Here is a 23,589-nt window from a genome sequence, read left to right as displayed (position 1 = left end):
GTGTATGAAATTTAAACAAAATATTATTTGTTATAAATAAAATCATTATACTTTGTGGTCTAATAATATGTCATATTTTTTATTTGTTATTAAAATTTTACCAATCGTTGATATATCATAATGTCATGAATAAAATATGTGTAAAATAAATTATTGTATATATAAATATTGTTCATATGATTGCCTATAAGATTGCCTATAAATTTTCTAGAAAAATTTTTTTGGGAAAAGAATGAAAAAAAAAAATAATTCAGTTAATATACATTAATTAATTTTCCATTTATTTCACTATCATATTTTTAATATTTCAATATTTTATTTATTCAATATTTTTACATATTTTTACATACACATTATTATTTCATAATTATTATTTTTTCTTATTCTTCTATCTATAGAGGAAATTTTTTTAGTAATATTGCCCTAGAATTACAAAGAAATACAAAGATGTAAAATTTTTTTTCATACGTATCAAAAAAGAATAAAAACTTTTGCACAAAAATGAAAAAAATATCATCAAAAGATTTTTCTTTTACTTTCTGTAATTGAATTATTATTATCTGTATTATTCATTATATTAAGATATATTAAATAGCAAATAGATTGTATTATTAAATAAATTATTTTAATAAAATAAAAAACATTTTCATATCTTTTATAAATAAAGTGATTTATGAAAATTAACCTTTAAATTACAACCAATCAGAAAATTCTATTTTCTAATTGGTAAAAAAGATTTCTTTCATGCGTATATCAAAGACGCGATAGCTACGCTAAAATTGTTCGAAGATCGAATAGTAGTAAATTTGATAAAGAAAATAATAAACTTGCACTTATTAAGTAAAAAAAATCTATTATTTGAATAAAAATATTTATAATTTGTAATGTTTTATAATTATGTGTGAAAATTATTCTTAGTTTATAAAAAGGAAGTGTAAATAGATAATAATTTGTTTCGTTTTGATTAAAGAAAAAAAATAATTATGGCAGACGCTGCAGCAAGACAATTGCAATATGAATATAAAGCTAATTCTAATCTTGTATTACAAGCAGATGTAAGATTAATAGAAAGAAGAAGTAGAGATGAAGCTACTGGTGAGGTTATGTCACTTGTTGGCAAACTTGATGGAACGCGAATGGGTGATAGAGCACAACGTACTAAGCCAGGAAAAGCAGAGGAAAGAAAAGTTAAACGTCAAAAACGAGATGAAGCTCAATATGATTTTACACGAATGAAAGGTGCAACATTGCTTTCAGAAGGTGTAGATGAAATGGTAGGAATCGTTTATCGTCCTAAAACTCAAGAAACACGACAAACTTATGAAGTATTACTAAGTTTTATTCAAGAAGCCTTAGGTGATCAACCAAGAGATATTCTTTGTGGTGCTGCTGATGAAGTATTGGCAGTTTTGAAGAATGATCGACTTAAAGAAAAAGAAAAGAAAAAAGAAACAGAATTATTATTAGGTCCATTAGCTGAAGAGAGATTTGCATTACTAGTAAATCTTGGAAAAAAAATAACAGATTTTGGAAGTGATGAGAAGACTACTACAAATGAAGAAAATATTGATGAAACATATGGAATTAATGTGCAATTTGAAGAAAGCAGTGAAGAAGATGATGAAGATGTTTATGGAGAAGTTAGAGAAAATGATGACGAAGGTGATGAAGGTGAAGAAGCTAATGATGATAGAGCTATTCATGCAGAAAATTTAGGTGGTGCAGAAGAAATGAAAAAAGAGAAGCCATTACATCCTTTGGATATAGATGCTTATTGGTTGCAAAGAAGATTAAGCAGAATATACGATGATGCAATGGTCTCACAAGCAAGAGCTGCAGAAGTACTAGCAGTTTTAAAGGATGCTGGAGATGATCGTGACTGTGAAAATCAATTAGTACTTTTATTAGGATATGATTGCTTTGATTTCATTAAACAACTTAAGAAATATAGACATACAATTGCTTACTGTACTATGTTGGCATCTTCACAGTCTGAGTCAGAACGTCAAAAAATTCGAAATAAAATGAATGATGATCCTGTATTAGCAAAAATTTTACGACAATTAGATACAGGTAAAGGTGATGATGATGCTGATGAAACAATGGAAGCAAGGGCACAACGTAAACGAAGAGAAGAAAATGAAGATACTGGAGGTCCAGGTGGTCAAGTTCAGGGTACAAGAAATCTGATAGATCTAGAAGATCTAATATTTGCACAAGGTAGTCATTTTATGGCAAACAAACGTTGTCAATTACCTGATGGAAGTTTTAGAAAACAGCGTAAAGGATATGAAGAAGTTCATGTACCTGCTTTGAAACCAAAACCATTTGCAGAAAATGAGAAACTTTATCCTATTGATCAATTACCAAAATATGTGCAACCAGCTTTTGAAGGTTTTAAAACATTAAATAGAATTCAGAGTCATTTGTATCAAGCTGCATTAGATAGCGATGAAAATTTATTACTGTGTGCACCAACAGGTGCTGGTAAAACCAATGTTGCTCTTTTGTGTATGATGCGTGAAATTGGAAAACATATAAATGCAGATAGTACAATAAATGCAGATGAATTCAAAATAATTTATGTTGCACCAATGCGTTCTTTAGTACAAGAAATGGTTGGAACTTTCAGTAAAAGATTATCCACATATAATTTAACTGTATCAGAATTAACTGGTGATCATCAATTAACAAGAGAACAGATAGCTGCAACTCAAGTTATTGTATGCACTCCTGAAAAATGGGATATCATAACAAGAAAAGGAGGTGAAAAAACCTTTACTTCATTGGTTAGATTGATTATTATTGATGAAATTCATTTACTACATGATGAGAGAGGACCAGTTTTAGAAGCTTTAGTTGCTAGGACAATTAGAAATATTGAAACAACACAGGAAGATGTAAGATTAATTGGTCTTTCAGCAACATTACCAAATTATCAAGATGTTGCTGCATTTTTACGTATAAAACCAGAATCTGGTTTATTTTATTTTGATAATAGTTTCAGACCTGTTGCTCTAGAGCAACAATATATAGGTGTAACAGAAAAAAAGGCATTGAAACGTTTTCAAGTAATGAATGAAATTGTATATGAAAAAACAATGGAACATGCTGGGAGAAATCAAGTTCTTGTTTTTGTACATTCGCGGAAAGAAACAGGAAAAACAGCACGTGCTATTAGAGATATGTGTTTGGAAAAAGATACATTAGGACAATTTCTTAGAGAAGGATCTGCATCTATGGAAGTTTTAAGGACAGAAGCTGAACAAGTTAAAAATCAAGAACTTAAGGACTTATTACCTTATGGTTTTGCTATTCATCATGCCGGTATGACAAGAGTAGATAGAACATTAGTTGAAGATCTTTTTGCAGATAGACATATTCAAGTTTTAGTATCCACAGCAACTTTAGCTTGGGGTGTTAATTTACCAGCACATACAGTTATTATTAAAGGAACTCAGGTATATAATCCAGAAAAAGGTAGATGGGTTGAATTAGGTGCTCTAGATGTATTGCAAATGTTAGGTAGAGCTGGTCGTCCACAATATGATACAAAAGGTGAAGGTATTCTTATTACAAATCATAGTGAATTACAATATTATTTATCTTTATTAAATCAACAATTACCTATTGAATCACAATTAATTAGTAAAATGTCAGATATGTTAAATGCAGAAATAGTATTAGGTACTATACAAAATATTAGAGATGCAGTTACTTGGTTAGGATATACTTATTTGTACATTAGAATGCTTCGTTGTCCAAATTTATATGGTATAAGTCAAGATAAAATAAAGGAAGATGCATTATTAGAATTGCATAGAGCAGATCTTATTCATTCTGCCGCAGTGGCATTAGATCGTAGCGGTTTAATTAAATATGATCGAAAATCTGGAAATTTTCAAGCTACTGAACTAGGTCGAATTGCATCACATTATTATTGTACTCATGAAACAATGGCTATATATAATCAATTATTAAAACGTACTTTGAGTGAAATTGAATTATTTAGAGTATTTTCTTTATCTAGTGAATTTAAACATATAAACGTCAGAGAAGAAGAAAAATTAGAATTGCAAAAATTGATGGAAAGAGTACCGATTCCAGTAAAAGAAAGTATAGAAGAGCCAAGTGCAAAAGTTAATGTACTTTTACAAGCATATATCTCTCAATTAAAACTTGAAGGATTTGCTCTTATGTCTGATATGGTATTTGTTACCCAATCTGCATCACGATTAATGAGAGCTATTTTTGAAATTGTTTTATTCCGAGGTTGGGCACAACTAGCAGATAAATGTTTATCTTTATGTAAAATGATAGATCGAAGAATGTGGCAATCAATGTCACCTCTTAGACAATTCAGAAAAATGCCAGAAGAGATTGTAAAAAAAATAGAAAAAAAGAATTTTCCCTGGGAAAGATTGTATGATTTAGGGCCTAATGAAATCGGTGAATTGATTAGAGTACCTAAACTTGGTAAAACTATTCATAAATATATTCATCAATTTACAAAATTGGAATTATCGACGCATATTCAACCAATTACCCGTTCTACTTTAAGAGTAGAATTAACTATTACACCAGATTTTCAATGGGATGAAAAAGTGCATGGAGCATCAGAAGCATTTTGGATTTTAGTTGAAGATGTAGATTCCGAAGTTATACTTCACCATGAATATTTTTTACTTAAAGCCAAATATGCAACAGACGAACATTTGATAAAATTTTTTGTTCCTGTATTTGAACCTTTGCCACCACAATATTTTTTACGTGTTGTATCAGATAGATGGATTGGAGCGGAAACTCAATTGCCCGTCAGTTTCCGACATTTAATTTTACCAGAAAAAAATTTACCACCAACTGAATTGCTTGATTTACAACCACTTCCAATTACTGCATTGCGTAATTCAAAATTTGAAAGCATTTATGCAGATAAATTTCCACAATTTAATCCAATACAGACACAAGTATTCAATGCTATTTATAATTCAGATGATAATGTTTTTGTTGGAGCACCTACAGGTTCAGGTAAGACAACTATCGCGGAGTTTGCTGTATTACGTTTATTTACTCAGAATCCAGAAGGAAGATGTGTATATATGGTTAGTAAAGAAGCCTTAGCAGAATTAGTATACATGGATTGGTCAGCAAAATTTAATCAACAATTAGGCAGAAAAGTAGTTCTTTTGACTGGTGAAACAGGAACAGATTTAAAATTACTTGCAAAGGGACAAATTATAATCACAACTGCGGATAAGTGGGATGTATTATCACGAAGATGGAAGCAAAGAAAAAATGTACAAAACATTCAACTTTTTATTGTTGATGAGCTTCAATTAATAGGTGGCGAAGAAGGACCTGTATTAGAAGTTGCATGTTCAAGAGCTCGATATATCTCTTCACAATTGGATAAACCAACCAGAATTATAGCATTATCAGCTTCACTTGCTGATGCAAAAGATGCTGCGCAATGGTTAGGTGCACCCGCTGCTGCAACTTTTAATTTTCATCCATCTGTTAGACCTGTACCTTTAGAGTTACATGTACAAGGAATAAATATTACTCATAATGCATCTAGATTAGCTGCTATGGCAAAGCCAGTATATAATGCAATACTTAGACATGCTTCCCATAAACCAGTTATTGTTTTTGTACCTACTCGTCGTCAAGCCCGATTAACAGCTATAGATTTATTAACATTCACTGCAGCTGAAGGACAACCTTCTCGATTTTTTCATGCAGAAGAAGCTGATATTAAACCATTTTTAGATAGAATGACAGATAAAACATTGAAGGAAACACTATCTCAAGGTGTTGCGTATCTTCACGAAGGATTATCTGTTGATGACCGACATCTTGTTGAACAACTTTTCGATAGCGGTGCAATTCAAATAGCAGTTGCTACAAGAGATCTTTGTTGGGGTTTATCTATTAGTTCGCATCTTGTTGTTGTGATGGATACTCAATGTTACAATGGAAAAACACATGCTTACGAAGATTATCCTATTACAGATGTTTTACAAATGGTAGCACGTGCAAATCGTCCATTGGAAGATGACGATGCTAAATGTGTCCTTCTTTGTCAGAGTTCAAAGAAAGACTTTTTCAAGAAGTTTTTGAATGAACCTTTGCCTGTAGAAAGTCATTTGGATCATAGACTGCACGATCATTTCAATGCAGAAATTGTGACTAAAACAATCGAAAATAAACAAGATGCAGTTGATTATCTTACATGGACATTCTTGTATAGACGACTTACACAAAACCCAAATTATTATGGATTACAAGGTGTTACTCATAGGCATTTATCTGATCACTTATCTGAATTAGTTGAAAGCACATTAAGTGATTTAGAACAAGCAAAATGTGTTGCTGTAGAAGATGAAATGGATACTTTACCTTTAAATCTTGGAATGATTGCAGCATATTATTATATTAATTATGCAACAATTGAATTATTTAGTCTATCTTTAAATAATAAAACTAAAATCAGAGGTTTATTGGAAATTATTTCAGCCGCTGCTGAATATGAAACTGTTCCAGTTCGACAACGTGAAGAAAATTTATTAAGAAGCTTAGCAACACGGCTTCCACATGCACCTCAAGCTTCACGAATGGCTGATCCTCATGTAAAAGCACAACTTTTATTGCAAGCACATTTATCTAGAATACAACTTGGTCCAGAACTTCAAAAAGATACAGAATTAGTATTAAGTAAAGCTATAAGATTAATACAAGCTTGTGTTGATGTTCTCAGTTCATCTGGTTGGCTAGCTCCTGCTGTGGCTGCTATGGAATTAGCACAAATGGTTACACAAGCAATGTGGTCTAAGGATTCTTATCTCAAACAATTACCACATTTTACAGCTGAAACTATTAAACGTTGTACAGATAAAGGTGTAGAAACAGTATTTGATGTAATGGAATTAGAAGATGATGATAGAAATCGTCTTTTACAATTATCCGAGACACAAATGGCAGATGTTGCTAAATTTTGTAATCGTTATCCTAACATAGAAATGTCTTATGAAGTTCAGGATAAAGATAAATTACGCAGTGGTGGTACAGTAAATGTCATTGTACAGCTTGAAAGAGAAGATGAAGTTACAGGTCCAGTTGTAGCACCTTTCTTTCCACAAAAACGTGAAGAAGGATGGTGGGTTGTTATTGGTGATCCAAAAACTAATTCTTTGTTATCTATTAAGAGATTAACATTACAACAAAAAGCAAAAGTTAAACTCGATTTTGTAGCACCTGCTCCTGGCCAACATTCCTATACTCTATATTTTATGAGTGATGCTTATTTAGGTTGCGATCAAGAATATAAATTTACTATTAATGTAGATGAATATGAATCGGATGTCAGTTCAGGATCAGAATCTGATTAAGAAAAAAAGAACTAATTCTTTTAGAAATGAAAAAAATAACTTTTTAAATAATTTTTAAACATTATATATTATCTTATTATTTCATATTTTATCTTATTATTTAAAATTTGTATTCTAGAATTTCTGTGAAATCATAAAGTAAATTTTCTAAATTTTATATCATCATCTTCTATATATTTGTTTTTTGAAAAAAAAAAAATATATCATCATTAAATATGTCATATTTTGTATAAAAAAAAAAATAGCATTCATTTTGCAGTGAATTTATTTCTATCTACTTATAGTATTGTAAAATATTGTAAAATAGTAAAGTATATAAAACTAGTCTGAAACTGATTTTTTTGACATCAAACAAATAACAAAATGTGATGTTTATTGAATGTCTTTTATTAATAAAAAAAATATACTTTTTATATTTATAACAAGTTTGTTTTGATTTATAAAATATCTTGAAAATGTATTTAAATAGAATGTTTTTTAATATGTAATTATTCATATTATAAGATATATTAAAAATATATATATAATATAAAATATCTATATTGTTTAAGTTATAAAAATATAAAAAAAATATATATATATTAGTTTTTCTATCTAATGATTCCTAATTATTAACTTAATGTTATAATAGTAACAAATGTTGAAAAAAACATAGATATGTTATAATTTATGAATAATATGGATAATTTGGCGCCATTTCAAAGAAAAGAAGATTAGGAGAAGGACAAAGAGAGAATAAAAATTCAATAATCAACATCATCTTTAAAATGTCATAAATAAAACAAAATAAACAAATTGTAAGAAAAAGATATAGAATAAAAATTAACTTTCAATGCCATCTTTTAAAAGTTGAATGACATTTTCAAATTTTTTTAAAATAATTTTTATAAAAATCTTCAAGAGAGATTGATCCTCAATTTTTATTTTACTTGTTTTGAAGAAGTATTTTTGGCATTCAAGAAATACTTCTTCAAAATAGCGTTTTTTTATTATTTTTTTACTTCTTTTATGTGTTTCATTTGCAGACTCTTCAGATGGCGCTGATTTCAATATTTTTATTCTATCTGTATCTTTATCTAACTATTTATTTTCCTTGTCTATGTAGTTGATATTTATACTTTTGAAAATTTATATTTTCAAAAAACATAAAGAATACAAATTTTAAAAATTATAAATAATAATATAATAATTTTAATTATGAGAAAAAAATTTTATTTAAAAAAACTAATTTATATTTTACAAAAATAAAGTTTAATTTAATATTAATAGGGATTTATATGTGGACCAAATAGGGACTTATTTTCATTTTCTATACATAATATCATTTAAACTCTAGTAAACAGAAAAAGTTCGTTATGAAGATTTGTTTACAAACTCTAATTTAAAGTTATAAAAATGGGAGTAAAAGATCTTTGGAATATTTTATCTCCTTTATGCGAGAGAAAACCATTGTTTGAACTCCAAGGCAAAACGATAGCTATTGACCTCAGTTGTTGGGTTGTAGATAGTCAAACAATAGTTGATCATTATGTTCAACCAAAAATGTATCTTAGGTTTGTTTGAGTTTTTATATTTCAAGTTCTGATATTTATTATTTTTTTTTAAATTTAGAATTAAATAAAATTAAGTAATTATTGTAGGAATCTTTATTTTCGTACAATATTTCTTCTTATGCAAGGAATATTACCGGTATTTGTGTTAGAAGGAAAAGCACCTGCATTGAAATATAATACAATTGCTAAAAGAAATGATATTCGTTCTGGTTTTCAAGAAAAAAAATCAATTCAAAAGAAAGGAAGAACACAATTTAAAAAAATCCTCAATGAATGCAAAGAAATGCTTGAATATATGGGTTTAGCATGCGTGCAAGGACATGGGGAAGCAGAAGCAATGTGTGCATATTTAAACGAAGATGGGGTAATTGTATTTTTGTGTATAAAATGTAAATCATGCTTAATTCTTATTTTCATAAATATTTATATAGCTTGTTGATGGATGCATAAGCCAAGATAGTGATTGTTTTTTATATGGAGCAAAAGTAGTTTATAGAAATTTTTGTACAAGTGCTCAAGGAAATCGTGGAGGTACAGGAGGTGCTGTAGATGAATACAGACTAGAAAAAATAGAGAAAGTATTGCAACTAGGAAGGAATAAAATGATAGTGTTAGCTTTATTATGTGGCTGTGATTATGATGATGGATTAAATGGAGTTGGCAAGGAAGCTGCTATGAAACTTTTTAAAATTGTAGAAAATAAAGATATTATTGAACGGTATAAAATATAAATTGAAAAATTATATTTTATAATTATATAATTGAAATATATTATATAAGAATATGATATTAATTTTTCTTTTAGAATAAAGAATTGGAAAACTGATACTAGTTTAGATCGTAAGGAAGCAGAATTATTGAATTCAAACTTATGTTCATCTTGTGGACATAGTGGTAAAATTCAAAAGCATGCAAAATCAGGTTGTATAGATTGTGGTACAGTTGTAAAATGTAATAATTCTTACAGGTAATTTATATAGCATTAGTTTACTTTTTGTAATATTAATTAAATATATGTATATTATAGTAGATACATATATTGTATATTATTTATTTTGTTATATCTTTTTTAGGGAAAAAAAAGCATTATTATTAAATGAAATTACTTTACGAAAAAAAGCACTTCTTGTTGAAAATTTTCCAAATCAGGAATTAATAGATGAATATCTTCTTAGGAAAGATCCAGTACCTAAAAAAATAGATATTCAATGGAAACAACCACATGTGAATGAATTCATAGTAAGTTTTTGTATAAAACTTTATAATATTTTAATCATATATATTTTTATCGAATTATGTTTATATTATAAATTTATTCATATTAGGCTTTCATGGAACAACATTTATCATGGGAACCACATTATGCATTTGAAAAAATATTTTCTTTAGCAACTCGCTGGCAATTAATACATCTTCCAAATATCTCTGCTGAAAATCGTTTAGTAATACATGATTTATACATACCTAAAGCAATAAAAAAAATTCGAAATATTAGAAGTGTTGCGAGTTATGAAATTATTTGGAAAACTGATCATAGTACAATAAAAAAAATTAAAGAGTATATGGCATTAGATAATGGAAGTGATGAGATTAATGAAGATATTTTATCTGAATTAACAAGTATTGAACCACAGAATGCTGTACAAAAATGTTATCCAGAATTAGTTGAAATATTTGAAAATGCAAGAAATGTAAAAGTAAAAAAGCGTCAACCTAAAAGTAAAGTGAAAAATATTACAGATGGCAACGATGGTAAACGTAAAGCAGAAAAGAGACGTCAAAAAAAAACTGAAAAAGTATTAACAAATGTAGAAAATAATAAAAAAATTGATGATTTTATTATGAAAGATAATCCTATATCATTAGAAGAATCTTTCAGAAGAATAAGTATTACACCGAAAAGATCTAAAATGTTAGATTGTCCAGAAGAAAAAAAAAATCAAGAAAAGAATGATAAAATAAAACGTGGTCCACAATTTAATAAAATATTGCAATTAGAAAACATGAATTCAAAATTAAATAATACGTTGGATAGGATGTTTAATGAACTTTCACCAGATGATTTCATCAGTGATAATGATCATGATTTAAACATGTCAGAAATAATTGATAATATATGTAGTCAAAAAATTTTTCAATATAATGTTAAAGAAGATATGCATATAGATGAAAATAATTTATGTGAAAAAGATGCTAAAATTTTAAAAACAATTGATAATGTAAATAATTTTCAATCGAAATTTAAAGAATATTCAAAAAATAATGTAAATTGTGATCAAATAGATGAATTTGCCGATATAAATGAATCTTACATTCCTCTTAATCAAAGAATAAATTACAAAGAAACGGTATTTCAAAATACTTCTACACCAATAAATGCTAAATTTAGTCTTGGATTTGATGCTCTCATGGATGATACTAATCCGAAAAATCAATTTATCACGTAGTATATAGTATCACATCTTTATGCAATTGACATTCATTAATATATTAAAATAATTTTATAATACTGTGTAATTCTTTATCAATCATTAGGTTCACAGTTGATCAATAGTGATTTCAGTTATTTTTATATATTACATATGAGAAGAGTATAGAGAAAGACTTTGTTACAAATATACAAATACATGTATCCGACATAATAGTAAAATATAGAAAAATGAAAAAATGGAAAAATCTTGTTGTAATGAATAATTGAATTGTTTTTTTTTTGTATATCTTCGACATAGTTAAGTAAGTATTGATACTTTTTTTTTATATTTTTATATTTATATTTTTATAGCAAAATGAATATAATCATTTTTTAGTTTCCTAATGAAGAATTTTGATCCTGTTCATTCTATATTCTAAATCAATCGATTTGGATTGAGTTATTATTAAATTACTTCATTGAACTTTATTAAATTCTGAATTAAATTGTTCTTCTATCTTCTAAAGAATATATATATAAAATAATAATTAAGACTATTGGATGTAAGCATTCTTAATAGGTATATTGCAATCAACATCTTGTTATTCACATGGATTTCGATCAATTGATCGAAAATGGCTGGCTATTGGAACTTAAATTATAATCATTTATGTATCTAAAGCATTATTTATAATTTAAGAAGATATTTTATATTTTTGGATAACTAATTTGTTACTATCTTGTATATTGTCTTCTAAAAATATAAAAAATGAAAAAATATTTATGTATATATTTATAAATATTAAATTTAAATATAAATGTGTATTGTTTTATACAAAATATATATGATAATAATAAATGAAAAAAATGAAATAAAATAATCATTATATTTCCATTATTTAAAATAAATAATTCTGATGAAGAGGAAAAAGAAACAAAAAAAAAAAAAAAAAATTTTGAATGAATTCATTTGTAAAAAATGCATAATTTTGAGTTAAATTATTTCGAAAGAGAAATAAGATTTACTGCTTTTTTATAATAAATAAATTTTTTTTATAATATCATTCACTTTTTTATAGTATGAGTAACATGTCTCTATTTATTTTCTTTATCTACATGTATTCTAGAAAAATTTCATAATATATTTCATAACATGAATAGTTAATAAATTTTATCATTTTACTATATATCTAATCAATCAATTAATCTATTGAAAAATAATAATAATAATGTTTATTTTATTTTTTTTCTTAAAGATAAAAAAAAAGATAAAGAATAAATTTTTATATATTATATTATATATTTATATATTATATATTATATATTATATTTATATATTATTTATATATTATATTATATATTTTATATATTATAATTTTTATATCTTATAAAGAATATTCAATTCGAATATTCAGATCAATGATTAAAAACACTAATAAATCTGACGAATTATATAAAGATAAACTATAAATCTCAAACTAAATTTATTTAAAACATTAGAATCTAAATTTAATCTAAACTCTATATCATATTTTTCTAAATCGTCATTTTAGATATATATATATATATTTTTCATGTAATGTGAATTTCATTATTATATATATTGCGTTTCTATTCGCTTAAAAAAAAAAAAAAAAAAACATAGACAGGTAAGAAATAAAGAAACAAGAGAGTATTGATTGATTATTTTTTAGGTAGTATATATGGTTCCGTTTATTAATAGTGTTATCCATCGTGCTCCATTCGTATGTTGTTTCATTCCTTGTTTTGAAAAGTGAACTAAATTTGATGAATTTTTTGAAAATACAAGTACAAATTATTATACCGTGTAAATTCTAAATAAAAAAAAAAAAAATGTATTTAAAAATCACGAAGAGTGATACAAATAAATCATTTTCCGATTTTAATCAATTATCAAATATTTAGACAATTGACAGATTAAAATATCAAAAAATTTAATATAATAAAAAAAAAATTATGAAATATTATATCTATATTACATTTAAATAAATTGTAAAAAATTAGCAAATTAAATCACATGAAAATATTATCATATGTTAAACAATTGGAATAATTTTTAAAGAAGAATGATGAAATATTATGAATTTGTTAATCATAATATTGATAATTTGACATCAAGTATCATGATAAAAAAAAAAAAACTTTAAAAACGATGGTACGTAAATTAAATGAAATTAAATACTAATCATAATTAAAACATCTTTTAGATTGTATTTTCCTTAATTTTTCTTAGATCAAAGTTTCGTTTGCTGCATTATTATATTAACTATATTTATCCCACTTATATGATAAATTTTGTGGATTTTCTCAAAAATTGGCGACAATATGAACGTGAAATTATTTAGGATCATCCTACAAGTTTCATTATGAATACGTATGTAGCTGAATTTAAAGCGTTCTTTGTGGTTTCCTCATTTTTCAGGATTAATTATTCAGAATTTTAGAAATAAAAATATTAAAATTAATGTTACATACACATTTACACTATTTATTTTTTAATCAAATCTGCAATTAAAAAGCTATATAATAACTTTTATTTAACAGCAATTTATTACAGCGAAAATCATCTTTTGTTAAAAAATAATTTATCATAATGAATTCTTATTGATATCTTACTTACTTTTTTTTTGTCGATATCAAAACAATATCGATAAGATAAAATTTATTATCAATTAACAGGAAATGTAATAAATGTGAAATAATAGTTATAAGTGTTTAAAAAAATCTAATTAAGTTTGTAACATTTTCGCGTTATTATATTGTTATTAAATTGATATTATGTTATGCTAAAAATCGGAGTGTATTAAATCATTATACGGAGTGTATTAAAATAAAAGAAAAAAAAAAAAATCTATTATTATCTATGATAGTTCAAAGAATATTGGTCACCGTTGTTATCAGATGTTAATAAAATGCCGATAAGCGATTGCAACACGTAACGATAAATTATGAAAAAAAAGATTGGCAAAAAATATATAAGAGGATCGATATCGATATTATTAAACAATCACGTTGCACGCTGTATCAGACGAACAGACTACGATTAATATTTGATTCAAAGATGAAAGGTAAATTTATTTTTTATTTAACAACATTCAACTATAACTGTTTGTCAATAATACAACTTTTTCACGTACGTTTGATTCTAAATCTGTATCCATGTTTACAGAACGTATTTTCTCGTTATTATTATTATTATTATTTTTTTTTTCTATCAATTGCGGATATATTAATTTTCGATGAGTAAATTAATTAGAAAACAATTATTGGAAAAATTCGAATGAAATTCAAGATGGTTTCATCAACCGAACTCTTGTGCAAAGGCAAACTCTTTTTGATCTTTCATATTTTTTCTGTTTTGAAAAATTGATGACGCGATCAAAGAATAGGAAACTGCTGCTTGACCCGCATATCGAATCTTTGCCTCTCGAATCTTTTAAAAATTACATCCACACCATCGGCATTACATTACTACAACAAAGAAAATCAAAAAAATTTTTTCAGCGATACTCGCGCTAGCCCTTGCCACTATTTTGGTAGCCTTTGTCTCCGCAACTCCACCACCTAAGTGTCCGCCGAATTCAGGCGAAGACGAAGTGATCCTACTTCCGAATCCAGACGATTGTGGATCTTACTACTCTTGCAACAGAGGAACGCCGTTCTTGATGAAATGTTATCCAGGACTTGAATTCAATGCCGAGTTAAAGCTTTGCGATTGGCCAGAAAACGCGCATTGCCAAGTAACCGTGCAACCGACTTCGGAACCATCTTCGACCCAAGCATCGTAAACCGAATATGACGAATAAAGAATAAAAAACCTGGAGTGATCCAACATCTAAGGAATCACATCTTACATATAATAACTAATAAATAAATTATTAATATGCATTATTATTTGTGGAATATCGTTCAAAAACTAGCGGCTAAAATTTTGTTAGAAAGTTGTTAAATAAAATGTATAAAGATTCGTTGATACGTTAAATATAATTAAATTATCGTAAATCTACAAATTTCTTCCTTTCAATCCTTGTATTTTTCAATAACAATTTGATCCAATTATATCGATCTCTTTAGATCATAATTGATCGATCAATAATAAAATTGCTAAGGTTGGATTGGATTAAATATTGAAAAACGATTATTCGACGAGAAAAGAAGAACGAATAGTTTTATCGTTGTTATGGATGGATGATTTCGATCGAAAATTATTATTCGTACGTACGTAAAGAGAAAAGGATTTTATTCTCGGGATCCATTAAAGTATCTTCAAAGGTTCGAGACGTTTAAAATTTTTTCGAACGATCGAATAGCGATCAATGAATTTTTTCCTCTCTTTCTTCGACGATTTTCCAAGATACTTATGAAAGTATATATGCTTATGAGTTTATGGGTATCAATCTGAGCACGATCTCCTTTTTTGAATCACTGCATCGTGCGACGCGACGACGATCAGCTCGGTGTAAATAAAGCACGATCCATATCTACGTGTACAACTTCTTACTCTTTATTTCAATCTAATAATCTTCAATAGAAAATAAATAAAGTTTAAACGCAAATAAAGTGTTTTCTATAGTTTGTGGATAAAAATTGTGATACGTGAGAATTTTCCAACAACCGTTTTCCATGTTATTGCAATTTAAAATAGAAAGACGAATTTAATTCTTAATATCTCTTCGCGAGGTCGCGTGATATAAACAATATTATAAATATAATCAAATAAAATATAGTATGCTAGTTATAACAACAACGATCCATATTTCCTACAACGTTTTACCTACAAAATTCTATTTATATTTCACTTCTCTCGACGATACTGAAATCTATCTACCAGTTGCCGAACATGGTAAATAAAAGTGATCTCTCGTTCGAGAGAATCGCGTTCGACTAGTTTATATACATATATTGGCGTGCGTGGCGATGGTGAACGTGAAATTTTAGAGGTGTAATTATGCACGTGCACGTGCAGCAATGTCAATATTCGTGGCATAGTTGATCACACAATTTCGAGTTACTGATTTTCAAATTACTAACTCGGGATCCAGTAATTAAATCGAGTTACTACTGTTTAATATGGCATATTTTTTTTCTCACAAATTGTAACCACCTTTCACGCGATAAATTTTTTGTGGTTTGAGAGAGAGTGGAGGTGTAAATTTTTGGAAAAAAATTGAAAGAAAGAAAAACGAGCGAAATTTTCGACTAACAAGAAGAGAAGTTTGGAACTTTAAGTGTAACTTTAAGTTGAAAATTGTCGGATCGAATATACGTTATACGAATTTTGTAAAAACTTACTTCTTGACGAAACAAATTAATGTTTGATCTTGCAGGATTATATTCCATAAGAATTTTTAAATCGCTAATTTTTTCTTTTCCGCAAATTGAATTTCTTTCTATTTTTACGTGTATTTTATTATCTAGTACAATAAAATGTATTTTAATTATCGTATTAAAAATATATATATTACAACGTAAAATTAAATAATCGGAATTTAGAAGAATTAAAGAAGAAGATTGAAAGAACGAGTATTATCATTAAGGTAGACATTTGAGAAATGTGAAACCTCGACTCAAAACGTCCATGCAAAACGTTCATACAAAATTCTAGAAATCAAATTCTTCGAATAAGAATTATTCGTTCATTTATATCGCCTTATATAACCTCTTTCTTCAACCATCATCGACACAATTACACACGTTTAATCGAAAATATTAAAAAAGGGGACAATTCTATTTCTTTTCTTCGCAAAATAAAACGATCATCGATCATCTTTCCTCGTTTTACTCTCAAAATTAACTCTCTCCGACAGACGAAATTCAAATGGAAAGGAAACGAAACAAAAATCTATATATAAAACACAAGAAGAATAATGAACGCGAAGCATCGCGTGAGCGAGACCGTACAGCTGGACCGTGACGATAGCATTAAATTCATTCGATCCACCCTCTCCACGACGACAATGTCTCAATGACAATTACTTTCCACGGACGGTGTTCAATTCACCGAAACGCGCATACACGTCTGCCTAACCACGAGCCACCCCCTCCATTCCTGGGGACCGAAACTTTTCTCCTCGAAAAACGTTCTGCCCGATAATCCGAGCATTCAATAATCGCATACAATGGCCTGATAGATCCGTTGTCGTCCGTCGATGCGGGGGAGGGAAAGAAAAAACCAGATCCTACAGGAGAAGAGGAAGGATTTTCCAAAAGTTTTTTTCGAAAGGTGGAGGCAAATATGCGTGTTCCGATATATGCTTACACAGTTTTGCAGCGGATACACAGACACAGAGAGAGAGAGAGAGGTGTCTGTATTAGAACGGGGGCGGTTGGGGGAGGGTCGATGGGGGTGGTTACCGGGATTTTCAGTACGCGCGCGATCGCCGTGCCGAAAACACGGCCACAGCGACGTGTTCCGCTCGCGCGACTTTCTCGGGGGACGGGGACGTTTCGTCCTCTATCCTTCTCGAACTTCTCGAAAATAAACAGATAGTGAGATAACACTTGGTTTAACACTTGGTGAGATAGAAATTATAATAAACGTACAGTGGATCTCGTTTCCGGATTAATGGTGGTGGTGAATCTTATTGAATCTTATCGAATGAATGAACGGTAATCAAAATCGTGGTAATATATATTGTTCACAAACGTATAGATAAATTGTGGACGAGATCGTGAAATAATAGTGGGAAAGAAAGATTTGGTGAAGGGGCAAATGATCCAAGGATCATCACTTTCATCATCGTATTGGTGGATCTATCGAAGGTTCGATGCCGTTCGAAAACGAGGCAGAACGAAGTAGAAACGAAGTGGCGATGAGCGAACGTTATCTTATAATCGACGATTCCCGATCGTAAATAATAGGCGAGCGACGGAAGATTTGCTCCAGAAGATTAGCTCCTCTCTCTCTCTCTCTCTCTCTCTCGTCTTTTCCAAACGACGATGCCCGGTTGGACGCGCGAAGAGAATGAAGAGAAACTGAGAGGCTGTGAAGGGGGAGAAGCTGTGAATTAGGTATGTAGGAGAAGGAGTTTGGATGGTTTGGAGGATAGAAGATGAAAGAAAGACGCGCTTTTTTTTCCTTCCATTCGATGGACAAGATTGAAAATGAATTTTCAAGACGACGAATTTGCAATTGCGATTTGCTCTTTTGTTCCAAACAAGGGGACGGGGATGCTTTTTTTCGCACACTGCACAATTGTCGTGGAAATTCTGCGATACACGGCGGCTACACCGTGTCACCGATGTGCTAAATCCGCGATCGATTTAATCTCGAAGGCGCGATACGATTTCGTTCCCCTCGTTCGAAAATTTTGCAGGGACAGAAAGGTTGCAACAAGCTGGTATTACGGGTTATCGTTTGGTTAATTGATGAAATTCGAAGGCTTTTTCTCGATCTTTAAGGGGGATGAAGGGATGTTATTGCCTAGGTTCCCCTCGAAACTTTATCCCGCTCCTCTCTCTCATCCTTCTTTCTTGTTATCTTTTCGTGCGTTTGTTTCGAGTTGGAATCGATATCCGGTTTCATTGGTCGAGCTTCGATACGGCGCGTTATCGATGGATTATAGAAGTGTGCGATACGATGGATAAAAATCAAACGCAACTGATTGAGGCGTATTTTTTTTCCCCCTTTCTTTTCTTTTCTTTTTTTTTTCTTCTCTAAAAAGAAAATTTTGTAACTCGATACGAAAACGATACGTGAAATTAATTTTAAGATAGAGTTGTTTTGCCGATTTTATCGTCTCAATCAAGTTGTTGAAGGATTATTCGATCAAATTTTAACGATAAAACGTTATTCAATCGACGCGTGAAGGCGCGTTTGACGATTAAAACGGATATTTAGTCGTCAATCGGATTAAAGGATCGAGTTATTTAGTTATAATCGTCGTAATTACGCTTACGATCGGTTATAATGATACGTTTCCCTCCGTTAATTTGAATCTAAGCTTGCGTTTTAACAATTTAACAATTTGCTTTAATCGTTTCATAATCGGGATATATAATGTATCGAAATACACTTTTCAAAGTGAGAAACTCGAATATTTAACGTATTGATAAGATTTACATCACAAATTAATTGTATTTCGCGTAATTAATATTAATATTATTGTACACAGTTTACATTCGATGGTAATTTAGACGTCGAAATTATCCGGTAAAATCGATGAAATGATTAGTTAATTCGATATATTGCATATATATATATATATATATATTTGTATTTAATAATTATCCAATGTAATCTAATAATTTATTAAAAATTTACTTCCGAACAAATATGATTCTTGAAATAAGTAAATAATTTTTGTTATTATTAAGAATCTTCCAAGCTAAAAGATCTCGAGTTTGAACGTCTTTTTCAACAATAATGGGATAAGAAAAATCTAACTCTTGCAGATAAGTAAATAGTACACTCGTGGGATTTTATTACTGCATATATATATAATAAATTAGCATCTTTATCTTCGTAGTTTTGTCACATTAACGTAAAAAAGATCGATGATACATATCACCAAGAATTATTAATTATTTCTGATAAATTACTTGTTAAATAATATTTTGTCTGTAACATGCATTGTCAATTTAAATGATAAACGGGAAGTTTAATTTCCTGTCTGTGAAATTTTTATTTGAGATAACAAAAAAAAAAAAATCAACAATTTCTTGGATCTTTTTAAGCGTTATTGAAAACGATAGCAGGAATTAAAAATATAAAGAATCACTAAAAGTGTTTAACGACTGATAAAACACTTGTATCGACTTTCTTTAATGGATTTAATATCTAAGAGGAAGAGACTTCTCTCTTCTCCTCTTTTCTTGAGTTTCATATTTTTTCAAATTTTATTATTTTATTTAATAATGAAATATAGATAAAATATATCACGAATTCGATTTGTTCTTAACTTTTGAACGAGTGAGAAATAAAATATGTTTCTTTCTTTTATTATTTCATCTTTTCTAGGGCCATTATCGTTTTATATTTTTCACAGACTCTTCGAAGATGAGCTTGATAAGGAGATATAAATTGTCCACAATATCTTAATTGTGCTATTTCTTTTACTTTTTTTTTCGCTTTTTTACGATACAAATTACTTCCCACGTCGAAATTATGTTCGAGTGGGAATTAATATTATTAACGATCGTTTGAAAATTGGCGCCATTTTTTCTTCTTCGTCTACGAAGCATCATTGTTTCAAAAAAAAAAAAAAAAGAACTCTTTTTACATCATAATTTTATAATTATCGACGAGATCTTTTTGATTCTTATGAAAAAAATTAATAAAAAAATTTCTCAAAATTCGAGAACCACGTTCCGAGCCGTTAAAACCAAGGGTTATCGGATCCGTAAGTTGGCGACCACTGAGCTACAATGTCAGTGGAAATCATCCATCACCAAGTAGTCGTTAGATGACGACGATGGCGGGTTTTCGATTTGAAATGTGAAAAATTTGACGACGAAATTTGAAGAGAAATGTACAAAGACAATAACAGAACGAAGCGGATTTCACGAGACACGCCAGATGTTCGATGATATTACTACATCTTGATAACAAAGGGATTTCTTTTATCAGCGCGATTTCGCCCACTGGCGTTGCGCCAGGAAACGATACTTTCGAATTGTCTCGTTAAATTCCCTATGAGTACTTATTGCTAGTGTCCACGAAGATTTGCGAAGATTAAAAAAGATTATCGTTCTCTTTTTTTTTTCTTTTTTTTTTTTTATTTCTTTTACCGTACAAAATCGAGTTTTGTGCATACGAGTATTGTAAATTGTAAGTATCTTTTCAAACAATCGGAATAATCCGATATTAATGCCACTTTGTCTCGTTAAATTTATCGTAATTAGATACTTATTAAAGAGATTTGCGAAGATTAAGCAAGATTATCGTTTTATTTCTTCTGTCGTACGAGATTGAGTCACATGTATAAAAACTGTTGTGAATCGTGAGTATCTTTTCACTAGAAATCTGATACTAATATTGCTTGTCTTTTTAAATTCGTCATAATTAGATACTTATTTAAAATATTATCGTTCTTCTTTTATTTCTTCTTTGCCATACAAAATTGAATATTTGCCAAAACATGTATAAAAACTGTTGTAAATTGTAAGTATCTTTTCAGAGAATCATTAGTAATCTGATATTAATGTTGCTTGTCTCGTTAAATTCGTCATAATTAGATACTTATTTAGAATATTATCATTTTTCTTTTATTTCTTCTTTGCTATATAAAATTAAATATGTATAAAACTGTATAAAAATTGTTATGAACCGTATCTTTTCAGAGAATCATTAAAAATCTGATACTAATGCCGCTTGTCTCTTTAAATTCGTCATAATTAGGTATTTATTTAGAATATTATCGTTCTTCTTTTATTTCTTCTTTGCCACACAAAATTGTTGAATATTGCACATGTATAAAAACTGTTGTGAATTGTAAGTATCTTTTCAGAGAATCATTAGTAATCTGATACTGTTATGTAATGTTGCTTGTCTCGTTAAATAAAATTCGTCATAATTAGGTATTTATTTAAAATATTATCGTTCTTCTTTTATTTCTTCTTTGCCACATAAAATTGAATATTGCACATGTATAAAAACTGTTGTAAATTATAAGTATCTTTTCATTAGTAATCCGATACTGATGCCGCTTGTCTCGTTAAACTCGTCGTAATTAGATACTTATTTCTTTTTCCATACAAAATTGAATTTTGCACATGTATAAAAATCATTGCGATTTGTAAGCAAGTGTATCTTTCAAGCAAATGAGATGAGATTCGATACTAATATTATTTAACCTAATTTATGAAAGATTTTCGTTTAAGAAGAAACTTTGCTTCTTTATCTTTTCTTCGAGGATATTACGAGGGCAGAAATGATTATGAGACAGATATTGCAATAACTGGAAACTTTGTACGAGTTGGCCACGCTTTAAAGGATACGCAATAATTACTTTGCGTTGAAACATTTAAGGCGTAATCGCATCGTTGACTTTTCCTATTTTCTTGAAAGTTTGTGGAAATGGATGTACATTCGGCGCGACGGTGTAATGCGAAAGTTGCACCTCGAATCGGTAGAAAATCTGTTTAATTGATAATTATTCGAGTTGAGTAGTTTCCTCTTCTATCAGAGAGGTGCGCTTCGATGCTGTTCTTTGCTTCTGAACGAATTAGAAATGATTTAATTTCTGTCGTGGAATTATTTTCTTTCTTCCAGTTTTGTTATTTAGTTAGAGATCAAAGATCTGATCGATGTGAAAGTATTTTTTTTTACTAGAGAAAGATATTTTCAAATATGTAAATGAGATAAATTGATAGAGAATCTGTACAATCCTTTCCTAATTTTATATATCCAGAAAACAACGTAAAGATGTTTAATCGAATGCTTCATAAAACTTAATTGCCGATTTGGAAATGGAATAGGTATTTAGCGTAATAATTATACGATTGTTCGACTATTCCAGTAAAATTTTCTATCGATATATAAAAACTTACAATGGAAAGTTTCAGTGACGATACAGAAAAATCTGTAAAATTTTTTTTTGCATATAAAGTATAAAAAAAAAAAACAAAATATTTATAATCTAATCTAACAAGTATCATATCGTTCTCTTTTTCCTCTTCAGTGGTTCTGTTTGTTCAAAGATTATTTAAAAAAAAAAATGTAAGAATAACTTTATTTTATTCAAATCCCTACATCATAATGCAAAAACAGTGAACATAGCGAATTTTTATAATTGTAACAATTTGATTTATTGCCAACATTTATTATGTTTAATTATATATGGATTTGAAAAGTAGAAACACAAATTGGAGGAAATTAAAGAGGTATAAGAATAATGAAAAGTGGAAACAAATTTAGCGCGAAGGATGGTTATAAAAATGTATATTGATAGATCGTTAACAAAGATTCGTGTGCAATTGACAAGGATTTATAAGAACGATGCTACGTCAAAACCACGTATTTCTGATTGATCAAAACGGTATTCAAGTGGATTCGTCAAAAATAGTGGGCGATGTCTTTCAACGATTCTGAATCTTTTAACAGTTTAAATATTAGATTTTTTTCATTGATAAAATTCAATGCAATGCAGCGTAACATTGATAAAATATATTTGTGAAATGTATCGGAAACATGTTACACGAAACATTCGATAATAAACGGGTGCATAAAATTTCAAAGAGATTTCATTGTATCCTCGCATTTGTTTAATTTAAAAAA

The 23,589-nt window shown here is 28.8% G+C and overlaps 4 protein-coding genes across 6 annotated transcripts in view; all 4 read left to right on the top strand.

Annotated features, from left to right (window-relative positions):
• Positions 1-747: 747 nt before the first annotated feature.
• Positions 748-7,396, top strand: LOC551530 (putative U5 small nuclear ribonucleoprotein 200 kDa helicase). The gene has a single exon (XM_026446345.1). It carries the CDS (start codon positions 984-986, stop codon positions 7,386-7,388), a length of 6,405 nt encoding a protein of 2,134 aa, XP_026302130.1. The 5' UTR covers positions 748-983; the 3' UTR covers positions 7,389-7,396.
• A 1,242-nt stretch (positions 7,397-8,638) lies between these two features.
• LOC724240 (flap endonuclease GEN) lies at positions 8,639-12,131 on the top strand. 2 transcript variants are annotated; one of them, XR_003305726.1, is made up of 7 exons: positions 8,639-8,941; positions 9,029-9,305; positions 9,373-9,659; positions 9,747-9,908; positions 10,015-10,180; positions 10,267-11,674; positions 11,749-12,131. XR_003305726.1 is itself a non-coding variant. In XM_026443919.1 (6 exons), the coding sequence occupies exons 1-6, from the start codon at positions 8,784-8,786 to the stop codon at positions 11,386-11,388; spliced, it is 2,172 nt and encodes a 723-aa protein (XP_026299704.1). In that variant the 5' UTR covers positions 8,639-8,783; the 3' UTR covers positions 11,389-12,131. The 2 variants fall into 2 exon arrangements, 1 of the variants encoding a protein (XP_026299704.1); XM_026443919.1 differs by having other exon boundaries at positions 10,267-12,131.
• Positions 12,132-14,293: 2,162 nt separating this feature from the next.
• On the top strand, positions 14,294-15,374 carry LOC725725 (peritrophin-1). Its single transcript, XM_003251731.4, has 2 exons — positions 14,294-14,440; positions 14,877-15,374. Exons 1-2 carry the CDS (start codon positions 14,434-14,436, stop codon positions 15,158-15,160), a joined length of 291 nt encoding a protein of 96 aa, XP_003251779.1. The 5' UTR covers positions 14,294-14,433; the 3' UTR covers positions 15,161-15,374.
• A 2,377-nt stretch (positions 15,375-17,751) lies between these two features.
• LOC410755 (tyramine receptor-like) overlaps positions 17,752-23,589 on the top strand; it is an 81,079-nt gene continuing 75,241 nt past the window's right edge. For both annotated transcript variants that reach the window (XM_016911467.2, XM_006571623.3), the window contains exon 1: positions 17,752-18,383. The gene's annotated coding sequence lies outside the window, so the exon portion shown is untranslated. The remainder of the gene's footprint in view (positions 18,384-23,589) is intronic.

Source organism: Apis mellifera, linkage group LG1 (genome assembly GCF_003254395.2).
Source record: "Apis mellifera strain DH4 linkage group LG1, Amel_HAv3.1, whole genome shotgun sequence".
Taxonomy (NCBI): domain Eukaryota; kingdom Metazoa; phylum Arthropoda; class Insecta; order Hymenoptera; family Apidae; genus Apis; species Apis mellifera.
The sequence above is the reverse complement of the archived record's forward strand: the minus strand, read 5'-3'. Positions and strand labels throughout refer to the sequence as shown.